This window comes from Atractosteus spatula, chromosome 4, assembly GCF_055471065.1.
Source record: "Atractosteus spatula isolate fAtrSpa1 chromosome 4, fAtrSpa1.hap1, whole genome shotgun sequence".
In the NCBI taxonomy this organism is placed as follows: Eukaryota; Metazoa; Chordata; class Actinopteri; order Semionotiformes; family Lepisosteidae; genus Atractosteus; species Atractosteus spatula.
In genome coordinates this window covers 9167746-9194883 of record NC_142709.1, presented here as the reverse complement: position 1 = coordinate 9194883, position 27138 = coordinate 9167746, and the positions used below count along the sequence as shown (strand labels likewise).

General features: G+C 36.9%; 1 protein-coding gene across 1 annotated transcript in view; it reads right to left on the bottom strand.

Moving 5' to 3' along the window:
• Window positions 1-27138, bottom strand: part of col4a1 (collagen, type IV, alpha 1) — an 87219-nt gene that overhangs the window by 25517 nt on the left and 34564 nt on the right. The window contains exons 2-28 of the mRNA XM_088912620.1: window positions 25257-25307; window positions 22085-22174; window positions 19572-19616; window positions 19068-19112; window positions 18843-18905; window positions 17804-17857; window positions 17353-17379; window positions 16566-16640; window positions 16110-16172; window positions 15536-15577; window positions 15091-15132; window positions 14304-14390; window positions 14065-14100; window positions 13519-13578; window positions 11960-11995; window positions 11557-11601; window positions 10685-10717; window positions 9949-10009; window positions 9690-9725; window positions 8604-8750; window positions 8022-8099; window positions 6753-6836; window positions 5731-5801; window positions 5452-5643; window positions 3804-3972; window positions 2030-2122; window positions 201-305 (exon numbers count right to left, since the gene is read on the bottom strand). Coding sequence (XP_088768746.1) covers window positions 201-305; window positions 2030-2122; window positions 3804-3972; window positions 5452-5643; window positions 5731-5801; window positions 6753-6836; window positions 8022-8099; window positions 8604-8750; window positions 9690-9725; window positions 9949-10009; window positions 10685-10717; window positions 11557-11601; window positions 11960-11995; window positions 13519-13578; window positions 14065-14100; window positions 14304-14390; window positions 15091-15132; window positions 15536-15577; window positions 16110-16172; window positions 16566-16640; window positions 17353-17379; window positions 17804-17857; window positions 18843-18905; window positions 19068-19112; window positions 19572-19616; window positions 22085-22174; window positions 25257-25307 — 1930 coding nt within the window. The remainder of the gene's footprint in view (window positions 1-200; window positions 306-2029; window positions 2123-3803; window positions 3973-5451; window positions 5644-5730; window positions 5802-6752; window positions 6837-8021; window positions 8100-8603; window positions 8751-9689; window positions 9726-9948; window positions 10010-10684; window positions 10718-11556; window positions 11602-11959; window positions 11996-13518; window positions 13579-14064; window positions 14101-14303; window positions 14391-15090; window positions 15133-15535; window positions 15578-16109; window positions 16173-16565; window positions 16641-17352; window positions 17380-17803; window positions 17858-18842; window positions 18906-19067; window positions 19113-19571; window positions 19617-22084; window positions 22175-25256; window positions 25308-27138) is intronic.

The following is a 27138-nucleotide window of genomic DNA, read 5'->3' as shown; positions in this document are numbered from 1 at the left end:
TTGGAATTGACGAATGTGGTATAAAAAAAACTCAAGTTCAAATGTCCCATTATTGACAAGGCAGTGGACTTCTTCAGAATGATCAGTGAAATATGAACCAGAGGACACTGCATGGAAGTGTATTTAAAACCAAGAAAAAAAGGACCAGAGGAGAAAACCGGTCGGTCTCCTCTCATTCGTGACCTTTCTTACGTTCTTACCTTTGGGCCCAGGCAATCCTGGTAAGCCAATTCCAGGAGGACCTGTGTCACCTTTTGGTCCTGGAAGTCCTTGTCTACCAGGATCTCCCTGCGGACCACGATCACCTAAAGACAAAGACATGAAACTGTGATGCTGTTCAATTTCCTGTTGCTGTTCAATGTCTCAACAGATACTTCCCAGATCAGGGTCAATGTACTCTTGATACTAGCTAGCAATATCTTGACTGTATAACTCTTTACCATTTCTCAAAACAAAGTCAGACTTAAAGGAATCTTTGAAATTTAAACTCTGTTGTGAATTGAAGTCTCTGGGTACATACTGTAAAGTATCTGGCAGAAATGTTTAAAATTGACAATGGTTTCAAAGTTTCCAATAGTAATATCAAACTTTTCAGACATTATCAAGTTTCCCACTGTAAAGACTGTTTATAGACTAGTCATAGATGTGACTTTTATACAGGAGACCTGAAGTCATCTTAAGTCCACTCCCTACTGTATATGTTTGAACTCCAAATATCCAGTGCATGACTCTGGCATAATGAGGAGCAATTTCCCTTAATGCATCTACCAGACATCCATGGATTTGCTTTAAGATTAACCCGTGTTTTCATAAACAATTGATGGCTATAAGTTTCTAAAGCTTTAAAAACTGTATCATAATCTTAAAAAGAATATAATAGAATGAGCCAATGACTGATAGTGATATAACCATGAAGTTAGGCATGAATCATTAGTGCATTTACTGCTTAAAAAATGCATGCTAACCACAATAAAGTCATTAAATTCCGAGGATTTAAAATGCTGTCAGCACCTTTCATATGTTCGTAAATGTTTATAATGTATTTAAATCCAATTAACTAATTCATTATTCTGATTAATGTGATATAAAGAGTAAGTGTATTAATGTTTATTTGGCATAACTTGCATGGCTAAGGAAATGCCTGCTTATCTCTGAGGACGGGACTAACATGACCTCTCTCTCTTCATGAGGAATGAGCAAGGGAGCTGCTGCAAGGATGAAGGTAGGGTGGAGATGAAGGGTGAGAGAAAGAAGTGCAAATGGGGTTCTCAAGAGGAAAGAGGTTTGTGTATAAAAGAGTGGAAATGAAGTGACATTAGAAATTTAGCCTCCTACTGAACGTCTGTTTACAAACGCCATGAACAAATCAAACCATTCTTGCAAAAAAGTGATGAAAAAGATTGGGATGCATTTTATAGTAAAATTTTGATATTTTCATGATTGTGAAACTATATCAACTTATCATGATTAGCTAATAGTATGTTGTAAAATTATAATGGTTTGTTGCACTTATTATATATTTACAATTTCAGTGTGTTTTGATCCCTTCTGGGATTTTTGTAGTCTGGTAAACACTAGTCTAGTCCATCCATCCATTTTCTTTATCCAGTACAGCATTGTGGGGGAGCCAGAGCCCATCCCAACAAGCAAGGGGCGGGCTATACCTTGAACAGTACTCCAGTCCATTGCAGGGCACACACAGACACACACGCACACAACCACACAAGGGCATGCTTTCCCAGAAGCTAATTGGCCTACCAGCATGACTTTGGACTGTAGGAGAAAACATTTAATTAAAATGGAGTGAACTTTGGACTTACTACCAAAAATGTGTTTTTTGCTTAATGATTAGATATAGTTTTCCTAATTTTATCTTTAATAGGTGAAAGCAAACTCTCTAGTCTTGGTTATTGTTTACCAAATGCTGCCATGTGGTGGGCTTGACTGTGTGACTTCCTCACAGCAGAAAACTAGGCTCTTGAGTGTTTTGTATATGCTACACAGACAATTCCTGAAGTACAGTGCCTACCTTGGATTCCTGGTATTCCATTTGGTCCTTGTAGACCAGGCGCACCTCTGGGTCCAGGTATACCCTCTGCCTTACCAGGATCACCCTTTGGTCCTGAAAACCAAAACATACCATTCCCACATCAAACTTTAAAGCTTCTTCCAAATGATACACCTAAAGTGAGCAACAAAACATTGCCAACATTGCAAAATATTAAGAACTGCAGCCAGTCCTGCCCATTTGAACAAGATGACATAAAATTCAAATTTTCTTCGCCCCGCATCATGGTCTGAACTTTAGAAGTGCCTTTACTGAATGCAAAACTTGAATCCAGGAATCATCATTAATTAAAAAAAATATTATTATACAGCATATCTTAAGTAAAAACAGTCTTAAAATATATGGACAAATATATTTAGCAGATTTTGATATAAACCAAAACACATTGGACATGCAGCATGCAACATGCAGGGTAAACATTTAATGAACACCGTGAAGATTTACTTTACTTTACAGTACATATAACCCATTAAAGGTCACCCTGAATAACTGGTTAATAACAACAATAATGATGAAATGTGTATTTGCAGTTAATATCACATCTGAAGACTACCCTTGGGTTTTAATATTGTTCAATGCATAACTGAGGTCAATTAAGTTAGATCTTACACCACAGCACATAGATCCAATAAAATGTAATCAAGCAAATGTTTGGACGACTAAAATTTTCCTGTCTATATTAATCAGGTGGTGTTCTTTAATCAAACCACCAAATGGTGACAAGGATTTCTGAGACTCATTTTATTCCATACAACGTAGCTATAGGCTGCGTTACAGCTGTTGCATCTAATAATGTCCAGCAAAGCTGAGTAAGAGAGAAATCCACTAAAAGAATTTGCAGATTGTTTCTGGTAACACATTCCTATTATGTAATCATTGACAAGTGATGTAAGGTAAGTTACTGTAACACATTTTTTAAAAATGTAAAAACATTATAGTATTAAATAAATAATTAGTGATAAATATTCAAATAAGACAAAGTAATTTTTGAAAAAAAACTGTGAACTGGAGCTGGAACACCTTGATGGCTTAACAAAGCTGCACTTTAAAAATTGTTAGTAAAGCAGGGAAGACTTTTTAGACCACTCTTTTTGGATTTCTTGATCAAACTGCCATTGTAATTATATTTACAGGGTTAATACACTGGTGAATCAGTCCAACGTTTTTAAACTATAATGTGCAGCTTCTTGGCTAGAAACCTGTGCGGGAGAGCTTTTTGAAGTGGGAAAGCCGTTGCACTGGGGCAGTCCCAGTCTCTCGCCCTCAGAACCCTGGGTCCAGTGGTATAAGTATGTAGTCGTTACGACTGGAGACTTCCTTGGTTGCAGTGGATGACCATGACGCCTTTCTGTGCCTTGTCATGCCCTTCACTTTCCACAGAGCGTTGTAAAACTATAGTGTCTACATCAGGACCCACACAGACCACAGGGTGAGCACCCCCTACTGGCCTCACTAACACCTCTTCCAGCAGCAACCTTCGTTTTCCCCAGGAGGTCTCCCATCCAGGAACTGACCAGGCTCACACCTGCTTAGGAGTAGTGGGTTACCAGTTGTGAGCAGCAGGGTGATATGGCTGCTGGCAATCCAGGTAATAATGAACTTGGGGATAGTTTAGAAGTATAGAGGTCAATCAAGACAACAAAGAGATAGTTAAGGTAAAGAAAACCATGAGCTAAGATAAAATGTTAAGGGCATACTTTCTTCCATGCCTTTTCACTCGGTTCAGTGAACTTGCCTGGAATGCCAGGAGATCCCGGGAGTCCAGGGACACCCTGTAGTCCCTTCTCCCCAGTTTCACCGGGGAGGCCGAACCCTGGTATGCCAGGAGGCCCTCTTTCTCCTGGAGGGCCAGGGAAACCAGGGTCCCCATTCCGTCCTTTATCTCCTTTGACGCCCGCAGTTGCCTGAGAGGTTAAAACATATAACTATGTTTTATGTGCTTCACTTTCCTGCATCAAGGTAGCACAAGGTAGTAGGATATTAGACCTAATGACCACAGCTCCAAAACATGCTACTTTTATAAAAATGAAAATAATCCTAAATCCAATTTCGTGGATTTTACAAGAATGAAAATAATCCTGAATCCTTTTTGGTGGCGACTACATGTATGGATATATACTGTACTGTATGTGCGTGTCAAAGATGGAGAAATTGCCACACGAAGCACATTTGGGGGTAAGAAAACAGCATTACCCCCATTTTAGAACATAAGAAAGATTTTTAACGAGTAGGCCATTTGACCCTTCTTGGCTGTTTTTTCGTAGTTTATGGATTTTACGATGTCATCCAGCCTGTCTGGGAAAGGACCCAGGGAATCTATTTCATAAACAAGACTGACAGGCTTGTTCCAGACACCCTCAATCCTTAAACAGCAGTGTTCACATCTTGGAGCCTAGGACTGCCTAGCTGATCAGCTGAAAATTGCTACAATATATTTTGTGCATGCTGCTGTTTAAAAAATCATTGGGCCAGCAAACTCCAAACTAGCACCGGGCAGATTACAATAATACATTATATATTTATATGTCCATACAGGATTGTCACCTGTTTGTTGAAATGCAATGCAATGCAGAGTCATTAGGTGCTCTTCAAACATTTTCTGGCCAATTAATGCCAAACCTGGTATTTTTCATTTTAGAGACAATGTACTGTAATTGAAATATGGTGGCAAAAGTTCCTCCATAACTTAAGGTTATTATTTTCTTATCATGAGATAAGAATCTTATCACATTTTTTACCATAAACCGCTCCTGTACAGAAACCATTAATCCTAGATTATAATACTGCAGGTACTGTAGGCATCATTCTATTGGCAAAGCAATTAAGATCCAGTAAAGAAAAGGGGTTTCTGGATGAACAGAGTTGACTTTAAATTACTACTGTTGTACTGTAGGACCCAGCTACCACCAGTTGAGAAGAAACTTTGGAGGTTTCATCACACTACACACTATAAGCTGCTTAGGAGTTCAAAGATACTACACTTGGAAGATTTGATGCAATGCAATTACAATACTGCACATCTTCCTGCATACACCACAAATGCAACTTTACCACCATTTTCTGTCCATGTGTCCTACCACAGTACCACAAACTACTCATGGTCAAAAGGCATTTGGCCAATCAACTTCAACTTGGGAGGTATTGGTTTAGGAGTATAACCTAGAGATCGGAATTTAAATATTGCTAAGAGTGTGGGGTTCCTGACTAAGCCATGGCAGCTCTCTCAACATCTTGTTTTTCTAAAAATTCAAGCAGCTTGTAGTTTTTTTTTCTATCTAGTCATTTCACAGACTCATGTCCTTCCTCCTTATTATGAAGAAACTACAGTGGTATAAACTATTCAATGCCAATGATTACCGAAACAGTCTCCTGGTTGTACTCACAGGTTGTCCTTTAGGACCAGGAGGTCCAGGAATGCCGTCTCTTCCTGGCAACCCGTCTTTACCAGGAAGTCCAGGGACACCGTCAAAACCTCGTTCACCCTTCTCACCCTTCAGGTCATGACTAAAAGCGACATCACCAGGTTCGCCTTTCGCACCAGGACTTCCAATCAGCCCTGGGGCACCATTATCGCCCTGCAAATGATAGCAAATGCAAAGATAGACAAACAGCCCAGTAACAATAAATTGGGACATCTGAAATCTTAATCCTAGTTAACTCACGGGGTATCCTCGAAGACCTGGTAATCCTGGTGAACCTTTCTCCCCCTTCCTACCTGGCTGCCCTGGATAACCTGTTATTGACACAAACAGAAACATGACAAGAAGGTGCATTTTTTCACTAAAAAGTGGTGTAAACACAACTCAATACTAACAAACACACTGGTTCTGAGCAACTGTTGTTACTGTATGTTGTAACTGTTGTTGTAAGAGAATACGAAAAAATAGAGTTTTCCAGGGGCCTGGGTACAAGAATAAGAGTTCATTGGTCAAAGCGCTATCCTATCTCTTTTGTCAAGAGAAAATATGGAAAATCTTAGACCGACCCAGTCAATTACCAGATTTAAATCCGATTGAACATTTGAATGAGTAAACTCAACAGTGATGCAAAAGATGACTTTTATATTCAGATATTTACTTGTGAATCTGTCCCTATACTTATAGTATGGTGACTCCAAATCACTGAGTTGAACAAAAAGTGTGCTTTTGTTTTATTATGATCAACTTTTTGCGTGGAAATAGACAGAAATAAACATATTCATTTCATGATCACAAATATAAATTGGTTGACTGTAAAGAAAAAAATAACAGTTTTTAATTTGCTATCCCAATAGTGTTGAACAGCACTATAAGTATTACAAGCGAGCAGTTTCACTAATGGCTTAAATACTGTTGAGAGCAACTTGCATGAACACGTTTGTTTTTCAGAAATCTTAGCTGCCATCCCAGTCTACCTAGGCTGATAAAAGGGTTATCAAGAAGCTAAATATTTGCGTGTTTAAAATTGGAGTAGAGGGGTCTGAACACAAAAATACCTAAACGTAGCAAATTACAAAAAATAAACACATCATCCCTCAAGAGGTCCAGTTTCACTATTGGATGTGTAGATCAGCCCCACCCCATACATCTGTTAACAGAGATCTTCTCACCACTTTTTTTTTATTTGAAACACATAGTGAAAGATAGGAAAGACATTCTCATAAAAAGACCTCGGATGGGTATAGGGTGAGTAGCTTTTGCCTCACCTTGTTGTCCATCAGGGCCTTGAGGTCCAGGAGGCCCAGATGGTCCAAAGGCCACACAGTTGGTACAGGTGTCTCCTTTGTCTCCTGTGAGAAATACGATTATCGAGCGAGAAGATGTGAGAAAAATAAATCTATTACTGCCTGCTTTCATTGCATTTCAGCTCCCAATAACACAACCTGGTCTTGCAAATGTAAAACAATTTTACATGTCTGGGTTCAAACTACACTTTAGTTGTGTGTCTATTATTTCATTAATTATTTTGTGTAAAAACCTCTAGAAAGCAGAATGGTACTTTATTCTCAATGTCAACTTAATGTAATTACTGTTATTACTAATAATTCTGTTTTCTGCATAAATACTACATTTTTCATGTTGTTTCATTACAGCCACAGAAATATAACTCAGGAATTACATGCTTGTTATGACACTATAAAGAAAAAATGCATGTACTGATTAAGGATTCATTTTTGCATTCTTATGTTGTTCATGAGAATAAGATGTCAATATGATTATGACATATTATTATGTCAATAACATCATAATGGTAGAATAGTTGCTTAAACATGGGAAATGAAATGCAGTGCTTTTCAGATATCGAGCCTGTATAAAATGGCATGTTTTTCGTTCAGTGCAATGTGTTTTAAAATGTTTTTATTTTTCATTTTTGTCCCAATTAATTTGGCATCAGCAACTGTTTCTTTGTATCTCAGTTAATAGCAATGATTCTTGTCCTGCAAGAGGGGCTTTGTCAGATAATCTCTTTCAACCCATGAGACTGTTCATACTATAATACCTTGTAATCACCACAATACCTTACTAACGAGTTAGAGGCAACCAGGAGGAGTAGCACATCTCTCACTGATGTCAGTGTGTAAGCCTACAAGTACCCAGGACACTGCAGGAGTCATTATTTCACAAGAACACTAATTCCAGTCATACTTTCTGATCATTAGGACTGGACAATTGTGAACCCTTGCATGAGGAATCCTGGTCATACCTCGCTAATGATTTGACCCAAGCTTGGTAATATCTGGATCATAGAGTTCAATCTGCTCTGACAGCAGAGCCTTAATTGGTCTGGTCTTTTGGTTGCCCCATTGCTGAGAATTTTAGGTCATAGAACTACTGTCAACCAGACTATCCTGGTGCAGCTCTGATAGAGTTCAAATGTGTTTACCTAATGTATCATTTTTAGAGAGAGCTCTTTGAAGCAGTCCAGTTTTTTGATTGTTTGATTTGCAGAATGCTGGTTATATTTATTGACGTACCTTTCTGCCCCATCTCTCCTTGAAATCCTCTTGGCCCAGGGGGACCAGATGGGCCTATTGAAACATTACATTCTACCCCTTTGGCAAAAAAAGGAAAATAAAAAATTACTCTTACTGTGAAATAAAACCATAAATATTGTTGAAATGTCAAGTTGACTGGAGTGGAGGATTTATTATGTTTTTTCTGAGATGTTTACCACTGGTACACATCTACATTTATCAAGCAAAATACATTTTACAGAAACAATTTAATCATTAAAGTAATCAATACTCCTCACTGTCCCCATTTATTATACAGTATGGCAGTTTAATCATAGGTTATTCTCACATTCATCTAAAGACCGAAAGATTCTTGATTTAAAGGAAATCTTTTTTAAACTAATTTGTTTTATTGTAAAGATCGCTTTACAGGAGTTAATGTGTCATTAAAAAAATCTTTTTAAAACAAAATGCAGTTACCTGAAAGATGGTACATTACTTCTTTTACCATAATAACTAAACAATAAGTTGAAAAAAACAAAGAAAATACTCTTCTGCTGAGCTGAGGATTTTGTGCAAAGGTGTTAGTGGTTCTTCCAGTACCTAGAGGCCCTGGGGGACCAGGGGGCCCTGGCAATCCATCTTGACCTCTCTGACCAGGAAGTGATTCTCCAGGAAATCCTCGATCACCCTTCTGACCAGATTCCCCAGGAAACCCTGGAGGACCAGGGGACCCTTGGAGACTTAAGCCTTGCAAACACAAATAAACAACATTTTAAGTTTGAATTGTGCTTAAAACAGTTAAGCAGTCATACTATGTTACACTGCACTATAGCATTTACTAACAGTACTACAGTACTAAGACCAAGCAAGATTCAAAAACAGTTTTATACATTGATAAAATGGAAGTGACTTCTATTTGTTTATAATTATGTAAAAATGCTACAACTACTGTACTTTACAATCATGATGCAAACAACAATTTGCATATTACAAAATACAAAAAGATTTCCTTTATAGCTATAGTTATTCATTGCTCCAGTAAATCCACTTTGGCATACAATAATGTATATACTGTATATTGCTGCTCTAGAATCAGTCCAGAGAAGAGCAACCAGATGCATTTCAGAACTTCAAGGAATGTTGTACACTGATGCAATAAAATAAATTAACCTTTGTGGTCTTGAACAGAGAAAACTACAGTAGAACCTGATATAAGTATAAAAAAATTAAAAAATTGAGCAAAGACGCACAAACACAAAGTGAGAATAAGGGGTACTTTGATACCCAAAGGCTAGTAGGAGAATGGAATAAGCTAGCCAGCCATGAGGTTGAAGCCAATGTGTTGGCATCTTTCAAGAAATGGCAGGAAGAGATCCTTGGATCAATTAACTACTACAGTAACTACCAAATGCACAAGATGGGCAGAATGGTGTCCTCTCATTTGTAACCTTTATTATGTTCTTAGATAGTGCCCCTAGGTCAACATTGTCAATGAGAATTTGTTCTCCACTGACTTGCTCCATACTCATACATTACAGCAGGCAGTTGATATAAAAACTTGTTATGAAAATGTTAAATGGGGTCTAGAAATATTAAGAATAGTTTCTTAAAGGATACACATTTATTAGTATTATTTAAGTAACAGGAAAAAAATATAAAAATGGAGGCTTGTGAAGTGTATATTACCTGGTGGACCTGCATCTCCTTGAGGACCAGGAAAACCTTAAAAATATTTCAGCATGGTTAGAACAACATTTGTGATATAAGTTGGCGTGCAATTGTATGAGAAACAGAAATCTGAAACAAAACTACACCCTGTCTAGCCAGAAAAATGTAGGAAGTCATGTTATCAAATCAAAATCAAATCAGCTGAAGATAACATATATTTTGTCCCGGTAAAAGCAGTAGAAAATTAATGCATTGTAAAAAGGTCAAGATTAGATACCTCGTTCTCCTTTTTCACCAGGGTGCCCAGGAAACCCAGGAGGTCCAGGTTCTCCGTGTCCCTAAACAGAATGTAAAGCACACTTTCTACATCCCAGATTTTCCTTGAGATGAACATTACAGTATGTTTTCTTTTCACATTGTCCTCTAACAGATTATTTCCTAGCAAGATTTTGTGTTTACCAACATGCCTGGAAATGGAGGTCAGATTAACTGAGGAGAAATATTAGTACATGTTCAGAACGAATGCTGAACAATATTTTTCACTTAGTTTTGAGCATGCATGATGAAAGTGTATAAACAATTAAATGAAATCTGCAGCCTGCTTTTTTGATACAATGCTACATAAAATGTACACCTCAGATTTGTGAAAGGTACAGTACTTCTACATTTTGATGTTTCTAGTTAAATTACTTTAGTAAGTTATAGTTAGTAAGTTATATTTTAACATATTTTAATGCTTTGTTTCCAAAATGACTGTGTGTTCTTAATAATGTACATGCATTTAGAGAATGTGACCATACTATAAATGGACTGTAAATTTGGTAGCACATTCCCCAACAGAAGAAACCATTTGTGAATGTCTGCATGGTGGTCTTGCTATTCTCACTCTTCAGCACATTACCTGATCTGCTTTAAGTGAAAGGAATACTACTGTACATGAAAAGTTAATTTAACCTAACTGCCCAAGTAAGTCAACATCCATAGCCTAATTTGACATTTTCAAACACACTTACAAATCCAGGTGGTCCTCTTTCACCTTTCTCACCCTAAAACCAAAAGGAAAACAAAAAGGATTATACCCTTGAAATATAATAAATGTGCATTCATTGTATAACTTTGCAATTATCATCCAAAAATACCTAATTATACTGTACATAAGCACCTTATTTCCAAAAGAAAACTGTACAGTATGTAGGCACTTACCCTCTGTACTTGGTGCTATTGCTGTTGCATCCTTGGTGAGATCATCTACTGTACATTGTGATTTAATCGTCCTCAATAGGTGGTGGTTTTTGTTAGAAATATTTATGTTTTGACAGTCTTGAACAGATTTTAACAAAATGTATATATTGGTAGCAAGTACATTTTGTAACTATTGAAAGGTTAGAAACTATTGTTATTAGTAGAATAGTATTCCTTTCCACATACACCACTAATTGGAGTGGCCATCAGCTGTGATGCCAACTTTAAGTTACAAGTCTCTGAAAAATAAGATGCGAATAGCACTGAACTAAAAAGAAACATATTATTGACGTACAGCATAGCAGACTTACTGTAGTCTCTCTCAGTTATAGGTTGGAGCTGGTGAATGTTTTTCATAATAAGGTCACCCATTTCAGGACAAAGAAATGGGTACTGTATGTACAGTATACGGGCCCCAGAAGTAATAATACCAAATGTAAAACACCGAAAATCAGCTGTGTTTTTTAATTTTGTGCTCTTGGTGAATATCAGAGGAAGTTGATAAGCTTCTAGGAGTAAAGTAAAAGAGCCACTGGCTTAGTGACTTCACCACCCTGCAGCTGAGGGACTCCTCTACATTTGACCAACCATGAGCGCTTGGAGGGTCATGTCAAAGCATGTACTTTGTGAGATGTGATGTTACCTTCATTCCCCCAGGTCCAGGGAATCCTGGATATCCTTGATCACCCTAAGAAAACAAATCAATTTTTCACTGTATTGTTTCTAGAATGTACAGTATATAAAAAGGTGTAATTCCACAGGCACACACATACTGTCAATATGGGACACATAAAAAACCCCAGCAACACAATTGATGACTAGAGTAATACAGCATGCAATACAAAACCTTTCCTAATAAAGCATGTCGATCTCTGATACATTGTACTGTATCCACATAGAAGTAGTGGAATATCAGATTTTACAAACATCTTGGAATATTCTATCATTATGATTATCATGTTAATAAACATTTTACGAATGAAAGTTATACCAAAGGAATACCCTGTCAATATGTAAATATGATGTGAAAGAGAAACACTTCATACCTTACTTCCGTTTTCTCCCTCTTTTCCTGGTTTACCCTGAAAATCAAAATAAATACAATCAGTAAGAACATCTGCTGGATTTAATTATTTTGTACACAAATCAGTGTCTGAGAACTGAGACTGTCTCCCTTGTTTGCACAACATTTTAGGACAAAAATGAATTTGCTGAAAAATCAGCAGTAGTATTGCAGTATTTTTTTATTTAAAAAAGGCAAAAAAAAACAATGGTTCCATTTAATGTTCCAGTTTTTCAACAATATTTTATTAAAAGAATTACAGAGTCCAAATTGTTTTTTAATATGAAATTATTAATGCTTTAATTAAAAGTAAATAAAACTCTTGTACAGTACATGTAGGAACCCTGCAAGATAAGACCAGTACATGTTTTAGAAGTGTTTATATAACTGTTTGAATAGCTGCATTTAAGATGACCATATCCAAGAAAACATCATTTTTGCCAGGAACATAAATAACTATGATTCCTTTCCCATTGAAAGAAGACCAAAAGACTAAAAATAATGTTTAAAACACAAATACAGTGTACAGATGTACACTTTCACAAGGCAGATTTGAAAATTCAAATCCAGTGTCATTACTTTAACCTGGGGTGTAGAGAATTTTTGCATCATGAACAATAAATATTATGTTATTTTTAGTTATTAATTTTTACATTTTTATAATTAACTAAATTTTGAATGTGGGCTACAATGCCTATCGTTACAGCAGTACACACATATTTTTTCTGTATGTTTGTAATTGTTATTTCTCAGTCTTAGTGTCTAATGCAGAACCTGATCTGTTCTAGAATCCAATGCCATACCTAATCTGTAATATTCATATTTATGATTCATGAGTTAATTGAAAAATAATAAAAGTCAAGTAAAACATCTGATTGCTGCTTTTAAAATGAGAAAGGTTCTTAAACATTACACGAGGAAGTGTAAAACACGCCTTAATATATTTTCTTTCAAAGTAAAATCAGTAAAAAATCTAGGATTTTACACCATCCAAACATAAACACTCCAATCTTATTATTCTTTCTCAACCAGGTAATGTTTCTTGTAAATCATGATCAAAATGCAAGTCAATATTCTGGCACTGAATCATGAATATAGATAGACATGGATATCACTTTGAATTGAAGCTGAAGTAATGCAACTTTTAAATGGGATTTCTTTATCTATTCTGGCAAATGCAACATTGGCATCAGAATAAATTATTGATAGGTATTAAAAGGATGATCTCTCTTAAATGAAAGTGGAACAACAGATGAATTTTACCGCAAGGTTTTATCAGCACAATAACCCCCCCACTGTAAATAATCACCCTTGAACAAAGTGGTTTTTTAATTCTTCTTTTCCCACTCTGCTCTCAAGGTCATTTTGCACAATGTAATTGAGACTCAGGTCCATTGACTGGTACTCTTTCAGTTTTAAAAGAAACCTTCCTGAAGTGAATTCAGTGACACTGAAGAATAAAATGCCATCGCCAGGAATAAAGCACATGCATGTGCTTACAGATGATATAAACCAGAACGAAGACAAAGATTTGGTACTCACTCTGGGGCCAGGTGGTCCAGGTTCACCTTTAACACCACTCATATGTGGAACACAGTACCCCTGCAGAAACATTGGACGCCACTAATTAATAATAATAATAGCATTAGAGTACCCCCTTTTCATGTCAAACATACCACTAAAACTAACACTTAGAAAACAGTGGCTAATATGCTATGTCGAGCACCACCTGACTTTGATATCAAGTTGAAATATCAGATGACATTCCTAAGCTCAGACAGTAACAAATTGGAGAATGTGAGGAATATACTGTAGCACTGGTAAACCTTACATGTTTGATTAGTCACTAATTTTTAAATTTTTATAATTAATTAAATTTTGCATTTTGGGCCACAATGCCCATTTAAAATTTACTTTGAATCTAAAATCAAAGCAGTTCAGAAGTTTACTCACTAAATCTGTGTATAAATAAAACAGTAACATTTACAAGGTATTTGAAAAAAGTCAAACTTATTTTTTAAAATGTATAAGTATCTTTCTCAATAAATGCAAAAGTTTAGATTTTAACAATTTAAAAAACAAACTTACTTTTTCCCCTTTTACGCCTTTTGGGCCAGTGTCACCCTAGAAAAAAAAAGGGTTACAGATGGCTTAGATAATAGATTTTCCAGGATAGCAGTATAAGGGCGAATGTTGTAAAATTCCCACAGAATAATAATCATTTTCTATATTTGTACTAATAAAGGAGTCACATCACTTTTATGTTATTGAATGATTCTTAATTATGCATTCATCCATTGCATAAAGGATAAAGATAAAGTCCTTACCTTCGGTCCTATTTCATATACAACCTTGGGACCAGTCCGTTCATCAATAATTGATTGGCCTGGAGGACCTGGTACTCCACGCTCTCCCTACAAAACGCCAGTTTTATTACACTTGGATGTCAAATAAGGACATAAAGGTCAAATCACCATTCAATTACTAGCTAAAATAACAATTATGGAACAAATAAAAATGTAATTTTCCTCAACTAAAATAAAATAATATTAGCAACATACAGTATAAGGCAGACGTTGGTGTGTATGACAGCAAACTGGAAGAAGTGTGAAGAAAATGTGCTTGTGAAGATTTCTCATTTCTAATTTTTATATGTGAACAGTTTTGACTGCATTTATCCCTAAAGGAATTTTGATACTCATAGTTCCAAATCATATTTGAGAGGCAAGTCAAGATTTTAGGGAGCTAAGTAGACTTCCACTTTTCTCCTACACATACTGCAGTTTCCACTCTAACTGAAGGGGTGCTGTAAAGCTGTTTTGGCATCTTAATTCCTTATTACTTGTGCTTCTAAAAAGTACAGCATGTTTACATACAAAATTAGTTACAAACTTTCACTTCAAAGCACTGTTTCAGAATGGCCATACAGTACAGTATGTGTACAATCAACATATGAACACGAATAAAAAAACTTCTAATAATGTATCAATTAATTTATTTCTGTGTTCATAATCCCTTTAAACGAGATAACTTTTTGACCTAAGCAGCACCAAAACAGTTTTATCAAAAAATACATCAAACTATGATCAAAGATTTGCAACATCTCTAACTCACCTTATCACCTTTTGCACCTTGGAAAGAGAGTACATCACTCAACTGAAAAAAAAAATATATTCTCTTTATAGAGTACAGTAATTAACAGAAATCTGGGAGGAAGGTCAAAATCTAATCTCACCTACTTCTACTCACAGTATGCATACATATCTTCCCTCCTAAACTTCCCTTTGTGTATCTTTCTCACACCCTTCCCACCTCCCCATCTACACCCTTGCAGCAGCTCCCTAGCTCATTCCTTACCAAAGTGCAGACATCCTCACAGTGAGACTGCCGTTCCCTTAGCTAGCTTTTTTTGCTGTTCCCTTAACAGGTGGGCATTGCACTTAAGAGGATATGACCTAACTACCAAACAGATTATATGTTAACACTTGAAATCAAAACACAATTGACAAAAAACAAATAATATTGAACATCTATAGAGGGCTAAAGTTCAATATCATACCTCGCCAGGGGGACCAGGGGGGCCAGGGGGACCAGGCAAACCCTGATGAAACAAACAAATAACCAACAAGAAATTATATTCTGGACAACAGAGGAGACATTTGGTGTTTAAGAGTATTTGTTCAAGTCAATCAGCAAAGAAAAGTTTAGCTTTCTAAACTAAAAACCTATGGAGACAAGTACTGATGAAAGGTAAGTTTAAGACAGCAGTCACTCAGGCACTTCTGATTGGCTAAATTGGTATTGGAAAGAATGAAGACGTCAAAGTGCCAAAATAAAACTTACAACAGCACAAAAGTACTTTTGATATCACCATAAAATACTCAATATACCCTCTAAATCATTTTATACTCCCACTCCACTGCAACTACTGTCATGGCAAATTTGTAGCGAAAGCCAACAAATTCTGGATTTTAAAATTACTGTCAAGTACAAATTCAACACTTAGCCTGACTACTAACATTGCTTGATCTTTATCATTTAAATTTTCTAAGGGCACCCATAAAGCCAGTTATGATTACCCAGTCGCCAAAATACTGTAGTTATTAATGTTATTCAGTAATGTGATCACTTACTGTGGGTCCCACTGGACCTGGAGGGCCAATTGGACCTGTTAGCCCTGGTAACCCTTTCAGGCCCTGGAAGAGACGTTCATTAAACCATTATTTTTTTCATTGTAATTATCAACAGTTATTAACTTGAGATGAAAAGAAAATAAAATATCCTAAAACCCTGAAAGCAAACAGGAAAATAAGAGTAAATGCATCGAGCATCTATTAATTTGAAGGAGTTCACAGCTCATGATTTGTAAAACTACTAGATGAGGTTTGTGAACTTTGGCTCCACTCCAGTTCATCTGAAGTTTTGCAGTTCAGGCTGTAATTCTAGCCGTTACCAAAAGATGGAGCCACAGGACTGTCATGATAGCTTAAAAATTTCAAGCTTTATTTACATTTTATCTTACAGTTATGACAATGTTGTAGAAGGCCTTGGCAGTGATGGGTAGCCAGGGACGTACAGTCTACACCTACCTGATTCCCCGGAACTCCAGGGAATCCCTTCTCACCCTTCTGCGGAAAGAAACCAATGACTTCTCCTGGTTCACCCTGTACGGAAATGATAAAGTAGTCAATTCATAGCATTCAAGTAGTTATTGTAATAGTATTGAGAATTAACATTTTTTGAGCAGTAAGAGACTTGCCTAAATGTTTAAATTAATACAAATATTAAACCAGACTAGTAAAGCGATTAAAACCTAAACCAAAAGGAATAACCTCTTAAAATTAATTTTATTGATTAAACCTGCCTTTATTATTTCATTTACTTTCTTTTTGCTTTTTAGCCCCCATCATCTTGGAATAGCCAATTGTTAATAATCTTGGTTTTTTATCACCATTACACTCATACAGTAGCAACACACCAGGGATGAGGACCATATTTGAGTCTCCCTCTGACTGTGGACTGTTCAAGCCGCTTGCTAGATTTCATCTGAGGAACTGAAACTCAAATGAGTTAGATAATTAAATCACATTTTAGTGTCCTGTGGCAAGATGATAAACAACAATTACTGTACACACATTAACAGTGCTCACAGATAGGACTCTTCCTATAGTCGGGATGGAGGCTTTTATCAGAAGATTTATCTGAGAGATGCTGTAGGAACTTATTTTTTAACTGCAGGCAGCTGTACCTAAGTCCTACTGTAAATGTATACAAGTCAATTGGCCAGTTTAGAATTAGGAAGTTCCCTGACACTGAAAGTGCATACTGTATATGCAGGACTTGTAATCAAAACGATAAGGACCCAAGTATATTAACCTTCATTCCAGGAATTCCAGATATACCCTGAAAAAGAAAATGGATCCACAATTAGAGGTTTTTTACATGATTTAGAACTTTAATATATTTTAAAATGAGGGACAACTGAGACAATTAAATCTATGGAATATATACTGTTTATACAGTATATATATATATTATGTAGTTTTAAATGTTTAGTAAAGAAGCAAAGCTTGAACAATATAACGGATGAAAGTATTTAAAACATGTAGCACTTGATGCTGAAATGGACTGGAAAGAATGTATTTTATAGCTGTAGAGAAAACTGGCCAAATGCTCCAACACAAAAGCATCTTGGATTCAGAAGTAGAACTGTCTGGATTAACCCTTACAATTACACAGAAGAAGGCTAATATTAGACATTGGTTCTGCACTTTGAGATATTGAGATATTTTCACAGATCATAGTGTAATAACTAGTGACAACTTACCGGTGGGCCTTGAAGTCCCGGTAAACCAGGGATTCCATCAAAGCCTCTTTCACCCTGTAAAATACATCACCATCTGAAATCCACAGAGCTCCAGTTCTGTCACATTGCCCGTACACAAAATGTGCAAGAAAGTCATTACTTCGTTATACAAAAAAAAATCAATGTTCTATCAATAGCAGAGTATTCTGCTCTGAGCTTGCAAGGTATCAGGCTAAAACACAGCAAGACTATTAATATCAATTCCAACATGCCGTTAACACATGCTTTTCAACAGGGGCAGGAAAGGAAGAATCATCGTACAAATGAAGTAAATGTGGCTCAGGTGGTTTCACAACGTCTAACATTTGTCACCGTATCCAAGATACACAAAACTACAATTGAGCAATTTTCAAGCATTCCCAGAGCACATGTACTGTAGGTTCGTATGAGCTATCCCAAGATAATGCTTTGTGCAAACAGTATGAATCTGACTGTGAATGTACTAAACGTACTAAATGTACAGTACATTCCGGGTTGTCAGGCAGAAATAGCAAAACATCATCAGCAAATAATTATATGACATGCTGAGTCCCTTTGTCTTTTATAAGTGGGATCTTTCCTAACTGCTGGAGTCAAAACCTTAGGGAATAAGTGAAGAGAAAAGGAGGGAGTGGTCATTAATGTCTTGTTCCTTGTCTAAGAGAGAAATCCAGGTGGGCTGTTAAGGCAAAAACTGAATGCAAAGATCCCAGGACAATCTTCTGCTCACTCACCCCTGACAAACAGAATTCTAGAGGGGTTTGCTGGGTAGCATAGGCATGAGCCTACTATAATATTTTGTGAAATTATATAATGGAAATTCTGGGTGTCCGGAAAAGTCTAAGGCATGAATCCGTCCACTACTGTGCACATGAAGACTCTCATTACAAACCCACTAAAAAAGAAAGTTTGTAAAAATTAAAAAAATCTGGAGAATCCCTTTTGCGAAAACACCTGCCCCAAACATGAAATGTTTACTTCTTTGTGCTAAGCGAAAAACAAAATGAATTTTCCAACATACTTTTGTCCCATTGCACCCTGGAATTCCAGGTGGACCAGGAGGGCCATCTTGTCCTGGAATACCCTGTCAAACAAGTCGATATAAACACAACAAATTCAACACATACTGTACATAAATGAAAGTAAAATTTACTTTGCAATGTTAAAACCTATGAAGCAAGCATATCTATGTATTCTAATATATAGACAATATGTAAAATCACAACTCATGTGATTCCTCACTTACTGGAAGACCTGGGTTTCCTGGAAATCCAGCCAGACCCGTTGGTCCCTGTAAAAACCAACAGTGTATATTTACCAAAGATCATTTTGTCATCTGAGAATTAATTCACTTCAGTTACTTGAATGTAAGCTATGATTTCCATGAAAACATAGTGTGCAAATAAGAACAGACATTTATACAGGCACGCATATGGATACCAGGTACAAAAAACATAATCGTTTCAGACTAGCATTAGCATTAAAGGCAAATTCATGATTAAGTCTAGTTATTTAAAAAGAACAAAAAGTTAACTGCAAGAATTTTAAAACTTAAAAAATGTAAATGTCATACTGTAGCTTAATACAATATACTGTATCAAATGTAATAGAGCAGCAATTAATAGCAAATATCCATATCATATGAATTTCCACATCTTACACAAATACAGCAGAAAAAGCCTTTTTCAAAAACAGAAAATGGGAGTTTTCAAAAATAGTTTAAAGAGAGGTTTATTCTGATTGTTCTTACGCGGGTTCCTTTAAGACCTGGCATTCCTGGCTCACCAGTATCACCCTGTAGGTATAAAATTCAAAGGTCAAAAATTTGAATTTCACTCAATCAACAAATGTTCAGTTTTGACTGGGAAGAAACAAGTCTAGAACTGCTACTTAAAATGACTCCAACCTAAGATAAAATAGCCTTGATCTTTCAAAATGTACTACATAAACCAAGTGACCATATAATTCAACACTTAGTAGAAAAACCTTTAAACAGAACAGTTTTTTTTTAATTACTCTCAAACAAAAGAACATTAAGTTTAAAGATAAATATTACACCTTTGGTGAAATGGGTCCTTGAACTTCTTTGGCAGGAATATGCTGTATAACCAGCTGATGAGTGTTACAAGTCATGGAGCCATATGGTCACTCAGATCCAGAAGCAAATGTACAGTATGTCTGCATCCAGTATTTCAAAAGGTTTAATTTTTAAAAAAAAATTAGCTGTGAAGTCGGTTATGAAAGCTGGACCTGAATCTGCTAAAGTAAGCTTGTTGGTAATATTGAGTAGTCCCAGCAGAACATAGGTCATTATACCAGTGGAGAAATGCATTTAATGTACTGTATAAGCCCAAGATTTTTCTATTTTACACATTTGCCTTCTGATGCTGAATTTACATGTCAACTAATATTGCCCAGATGGTAAAACGTATTCTCTGTCTACCTCACTGTCAATTCAGAAACAGCAAGGTGTTCCAACCCTGGAAGTTCACTCACAAATCCAGGTAACTGTTAGAGATGTCAATGTGGCCTCACTATAACTGTTTTTAAGATATTTTCCTTCCTTTTGAAAGACAAAAGCTGGCAGAAACAGTACTTTTTCACACATATTTCCCCAGACATGTCTCTTCAGTCAGCACTTCTTAGATTGTTTACTAATTGGCGTTCTTTGAACTACTGCTTTATTTAACAAAACTTCATTGGGAGCTATTAATTATCCGATTATTGTGAGGTTAACACAAATGATTAACAAGTCCAACATGTTAAGGTAGCAATTCTGTATAAAAAAAATATAAATATAAATATTTTTTCACTGTATTGCTCTCCTGCTCTGGGCGCAGTATATTTAAACATTGATGAATGTCATGTGATAGAACTTTTTTCATTAGCACTGCTCCAGCAGTTTATTTACATGTCTTTAAATCCTTGATTCAGCCATGACACCCGAAGTAATAACTTCTAATACCACGGAATTCTTGTATGCTGTTATTTTGGCATTGTGAGAAAGCAAGATGACGCAAAAAGAAATTGTCAAGGAAGCGGGGGGCTAGCCGTGGTGAGAGACCGGCGAGACGGGAGGACCCTATGCGTAGCAGTAGGAACGGAGCAAACGGGAGGGTTCGGTCCGGGCTCAAGGTATCGGGTGGAGTCGGAACGAGACATAAGCCCTCAGGTAGCAGACGTGGGGCGACCTAGTGAGGCGACCCTCTCGACAACCGATCCCAATGCCAAGCGAGGAGGATAGGGAGACCCGGAAATATAAAGCCCCAGACAACAAGACACACCGGAAAAACAAGTGTTACGTCCCAGTGTGTGTTCTCTGTGTGTTTTTTCTGTTATGTCCACACTGCTGACCCTTGATTGTTCTCCCTTCCCCATTGGCCAACCATCACACCACTGTTTCAATATGATGTCATCATCAATCAGCCTCAGCCAATCAGAACTCATTTTATTCACTATATAACATGGAGGCTTTCAGGAAGAAGAGGCCTTTCGTTTGACTTCGGTCCCGTTTGGTTTTGGTATTGCCAATATTTGGTATTGTTTCGGCTTCGTTTGTTGGTTTGTTTTGCTTTGTGTGTGTATTTTCGTATAGCTTCGGCTTTGTTGTTTTGTTGGGTTTTTTTGTTAGTTTTTGTATTTTCGTTTGTTTGTGTGTTCATCCTTGTTTTGTCATTACCTTGCCCCAGTGTTACATGTTCAACTTTTGTGTTCTTTTGTACCCTGCTCTTGTTGATTACTCTTGTTTTCCCTTATTTGTATTCCTGGTTCACTTGTGTTTTTGTGTGAACTTTTGTATATAAGGTTAGTTTAGGTTGCTGGGTACACTTTACACACTTAGTTGATTTTGTATTAGTACACTAGTTAGTACGGGTGAGTGCCGTTTGTCTTGTATGGTTTTGGGTAGTCAGTGCAGGTTAGCTAGGGTGTTGAAGACGCCAAAGACCGTGTGTTTCGGGTTTTCTTTTGTAGTCAGATTAGCTTTCCCTCACTGTCCTAGCCAGCTCCATTTTTGTTGGTTATTTTCTTTCCTTTGGCACCACTCTACTTCCTTACCCTTGTTATCACGCTTCCTAGTCCTTCACCAAACCCCCCCCCCTGCTTCCAAAAGAATTATCCTAAATGTTACACCCCTTTACCCCTAGACACTTGGGGTCGTAACAACAAGTAAAGCACAGGGAAACAGGGAACAGGACAGAGCAAGAGTGCCCTCTAGCTGTGGAGGGCGTGACAGAAATGAAGCAGTCGACTCGGCTCACTTACCTTAGGGCCCATTGGACCAGGGGGACCTTCATGGCCTTGCATTCCAGGAAACCCCATATTACCTTGCAATCCTGGAAATCCCCTTTCACCCTTTGAGAGACAAAGAGAGAAGAGAGTTTTTCAAAGAACTGGCAGAAAAGCCTGAAACAATTCATACATATTTCACCTTCGGAGTCATATACCGTATGCCTACATTTCAAATAAAGGAAGGCAACCGGTTAACGAATGTAGAACAAATATCTATTTTATGGTAGAATCTCAGCTGGGTCTGGGTGTGGATTCCGGACTGGGACACCCTCTAAGTGTAGTCTGCATGTCCCCCCTGTGTTCCTATCATTGTGTTCATGTGATATTTTCCAAGATGCTTCAGTTCCTGCCCACCTAACAAACACAAGCTGGCTGGATTATTTGGCATCTCTAAATTGACCATGTGCATCCCATCCAGGGATGTATTCCTGCTTTACACCATCCGATTCCAGAATGAGCTTCAGATTGTCAGAATTCTTATTAAACACAGGTAGTTTTCTCATGATGTACAGTATGGCAGAAAAAGACAGGTTCCTCAATTTGACACTAGGCGGTGCTGTGGTTTACACAATCCATCCTGCTGAACATTTTCTGCTGTATAGTCCCGTTTCAGCTTTTGGCCAAGGAATCTCAAAAGCAGAATGCTGGGTATTACAATAGTTCAAACAGTAAGCACTGAGGAACTATATAAATTCACATTGTAAAAAAGACCTATATACTTCAGTAATTATATAAGACCAATTCTTTTATAAAAAAAAACAATCACTAAAAGTGAATGAAGCCAAAATACAATAAGAACAAAGCATGTTGTCATACTTTAAAATACATGAAGAATGAAACTTTCCTACTCATTGAGATTTCTTCACAGTAGTAATGGTATGCTCTAAAAACTCAGAATCATATACCATACAGTACAGAAAAGGTGGGGTCTGCTTTGAGTGTTGAAACATTTCATTCTATTTTGTATATACTGTATAAAGTTAGCAGCCATGGACAGCTGTTGTGCTTTTATCAGATCACATCAGTGTGACACACAGTTCATTACTGGCATTGACCAGTGAAACTATTGTACATATGTATGTTACAAGGAACAACTAGCATTGTAAAACAGCAAGCCAGACTGTTAATCTTCACATTCTCTTTACATACTGCGTATATATGTTCACTCTACATGTGTTTGAGGTATATCATATAAATTCCAATTTTATTTTTTTCTGCATGAAGTATGCCATATGAATTAAAATTAAAGTCTTAAATGGTGCATATATAAATTCCATGGGTTTATATATCAAAGCCTTTATAATGGTGGAGGGAAGGTTTTCATCATTTGATTAATATTTCAAAATAAAAATGAAGTTATTTTTTACATAGTATTTCTTTCTTGCTACGTCTGAATATACTGTACATTTTGGGTTAATGGAGACAAATGTAAAATTCCAAGGTAGCTGTATTTTTGTTTTCTCATGGTTTAGCATCTGATTTTTTCAGCTATTTAATTTGGCAATGGTGCAGACAAATGCACATTGTCATGGGCTTCTGTTCCTAGCTCTCTCCCATACTGCGTTCCTAAAACACTTCCAGACACAAAGAACAAATTCTTTCCAATTGAGGGAAAATATTGCTTGAAATTATACAGTACATGGGAACTGGGCTAAACGCCAGAGAACCCATACAACTTCTGGGGGTGGAGGAATGCACACACCACCAGAGAGCAAATACATTCCCCAGAAGACAAAGCTCTGGGATTCTGATGGAGAAAAATGTAAAACATGACATAAAAGACATGACAATGAAGCATGTCTTCAGGAGCCTTGGATGTTACTTTTATTTCTGAACCATGATTTTCTTCAAAATAGAGAAGCTGCTCTTTAGGTAACTGAACACAAGACTCCCAAGATCATTCCTTACTACGAGGACATTTTTTTCTGTTTTGAAGAAATGTTACCTGGTACAGGTCCTTTTGTAAAACAAAAAAGGAATTTTCCATATTCACAAGCAGACACATAACACCACTGTCAGACCTGCTGCTCCCTCCAGTTTTAGGTTAGTCATTTCCACTATTATATTTAAAATAAGGCAGCAGAGCCAAAGATCGGTATTCAAAAGTTACTGTATGTACTTGAGGTTTGGAGACAGCAAGAAGACCTGTTGATGTTAAGCAGGGGGAATGGAATTCAGCATACAGAACATCATCATCTCTGTAAATGCCCGATTTGGCATGGTGTTCTTCTGTTCAGCTGCTAAACAGCATCTTTTACCACCTCAGCCCACTTCATTTCAGCACCTCATTTTCAGTTTCCCATGTGCATGGAGTTAATTGTTCACAGATAAATGAAGTTCATTATATAATTTAAAGGATTACAACAGGAGAAAAGAGAAATATTAAGTCATAAAAAGCATAGCAGCAGGTGTTTTAAAGACGGCACATCAGTAGAATGGTACAGTATACAGATTTATACTATAAACCAAAAATCTCAGACATCAGTCGGATTGGCTGAAGCCAGCCGAGCATTACTGGTGCAGGCTTGAACGAATCTATCTGGATTTCCTGAATGTGGTCGACTGTTTACTTCTGTGTAAAAAGCTAATGGAATTGAAATAAGAAATCTTACTCACAGAATTAGTGAGTGCATATCTCAGTATGTGAAGAATTATTGCTAAACCCTTGCTAAATATGGGATAAAAGGTAGAATTGTAACTGTTATGAGCTCAATAAACATCAAAATCAAAATCCCCATTTTAACAAATCATTCATGTGATCAGTTGATGTAATTAAATTTGGATAATAGCAGGATAATTATGTATTAGACTATCCTTTTGCCTACACACCTTACAGTATATTCAGCTTCAATTTAACCTCCACATGTTTCTTTGCACCTTTCATTTTGACACTGCACCTCACACCAATAATTTTTCCTTTTCTGATATTGATCCATGTGAATTTTGTCAAATGTTGAATGGGATTTGTGAGATGGGAAGCACCAAAGAAAACCTTACAATGCTTAAAGTCTTAAATTGTTGAACAACAGTTTGTACATGACTCAGACTTTCCTTCTTTTGCCAATTAGAAATGAGTCAATTCAACGGCAGTAACAGTAGCAGTAGTAACAGGGTAAACAGTGAGACATACACACGGGGTACTTACCTTCTCCCCTTTCACACCACTGCAGTCACATTTGCCACACCCAGAGCATCCCTGAACAACAAAAAAGAACACATTTCAGGTTAAGTAAAGCCTTAGTTATGTTTTACTGTTCCAAAAAAAACAGTTCCAGCAACAGGCTTTTGTATATTGTGGTATATCAGAATACACAGAGAATCTGAAACTTGGCCCATGATCATTTGCTTTATTCATCAGTAAATACCCTGTAATGGCAGAAACTATTAAGTGTACATCTTCTGAGAAACATGTGGGTTCTCCCAGAAAATTAAAATGACTGATTTGTGGGGTGGGAGCCATGCCCCAACTCTCACTCCCTTTCCCAAACCCTGTCAGGGAAAAAATAAACTCCAAAACTATGCAATACTGAGACGTAAATAACTAGCAGATGTTGCTGAAGTCTCAGTTCTGTGCAATATACTGCAATGTCAAAAGGGGCCTGAACATTCATCTGCGCCACAAATTCATTTTTAGAAATTGTAAGATTATTGCTTATATGACCCGACATCTCATCAGAACATTTTCCACCAAATGCCCTTTTACAAACATAGCAGCCACTGCAAATCCTTTTCTCTAAACTAAAAGTAAAGTTCAATCTTGGTATCAAATATTCCAAGACCAAATATACCAGGGGTGTTTAACGTACTGTATGCAACACTAAAGGTATGCGTGTCACCTGCTAGGATAATTAAAAAAGAGAGAAAATGGTCATATTGTGAATGTTTCCTTGTGTTTGTATGAGAAGGAGCTTCTAGAGAAAAAGAAGTTTTGGTTTACCACGTCATGTTACATTTCTGTATCTACAGTACTTAATAACATCACCCTGTGTACCTTCTGCGGCAATTTAAAAGAGAAAGTTGATTTAATATTCATGGGTTTCTTTATTAAAAAAACTAAGGCATTAAGTAAAAATTTGAGGCACCTATAAAGTCATATACATAAAACAATACATAAAGGTATTATGTTCTCAGAGACCAATACAAAAGCCCTGTGAAAAGTGGAATTCCTATAGTTATGTTATAGTCATGGTTCTTAACATCAAGCCAAGATGCATAGGGGCAGAAATTTCTGAAGGAACAATTTTTCATCTTCAGCCTACCTGACTCCATCAACTAGCCCAGTCAAGTTAACTTTTTTTTTCTCGTTCCTCTGTCAGCTTCCGATTCAGGAGAGCAATAGCAAAACGAGCCTGGGAAATGTACTGTGTTCATGCTCGGCAGCTGTGCTCCATTCACGTGTTGGGAACTAAGCCAATTAAGTTTTAGCACATCTGCAGAAACATGACTAACAGCAGTCATGGGAGGAGGTTTGCATTATTACCAATGTTATAGTAATTGAATCAGTATGTTGTTTTTGAAAGAGAAATGGGTTTGTTCTCACAATTTGTAATGCACTACACTTCAGATAGGCCTCTATTATAATTCCTAAGGTTCTCCATGCTTTCCCTTTTTTAGGTATACACTGTACAAAATCCAACTTGAGGGACCTACTGTATATCAACACAATTTGAAAAATACTCAAATCTGCAGTGGAACGGAATATGCAATGTTTGGCATATTTTTCTGCCACTTTTCTAATTACTATTTCTCTGCGATGTCAATGTGCAAAGTCTAAATATGCTTTGCTCAAACTTTCTTACAGTTAAAAGATAAGCTGTGTGTATACAGTTAGTTTAAACAGCTTGACAGCACACATTCCAGGAATGCCAGAAATTGTAACTGCACAGTACAGAGGCAGCACTAAACATTTTTATTACATAATTAGAACATTTGGGTGACACAGCGCTACGGGTCAGCTAGGTTCTGGGCTCAACTGGTGTGTGTTCTGTGTAGGGTTCGCATATTCATAAGGACTTCCTCCAGGGGCT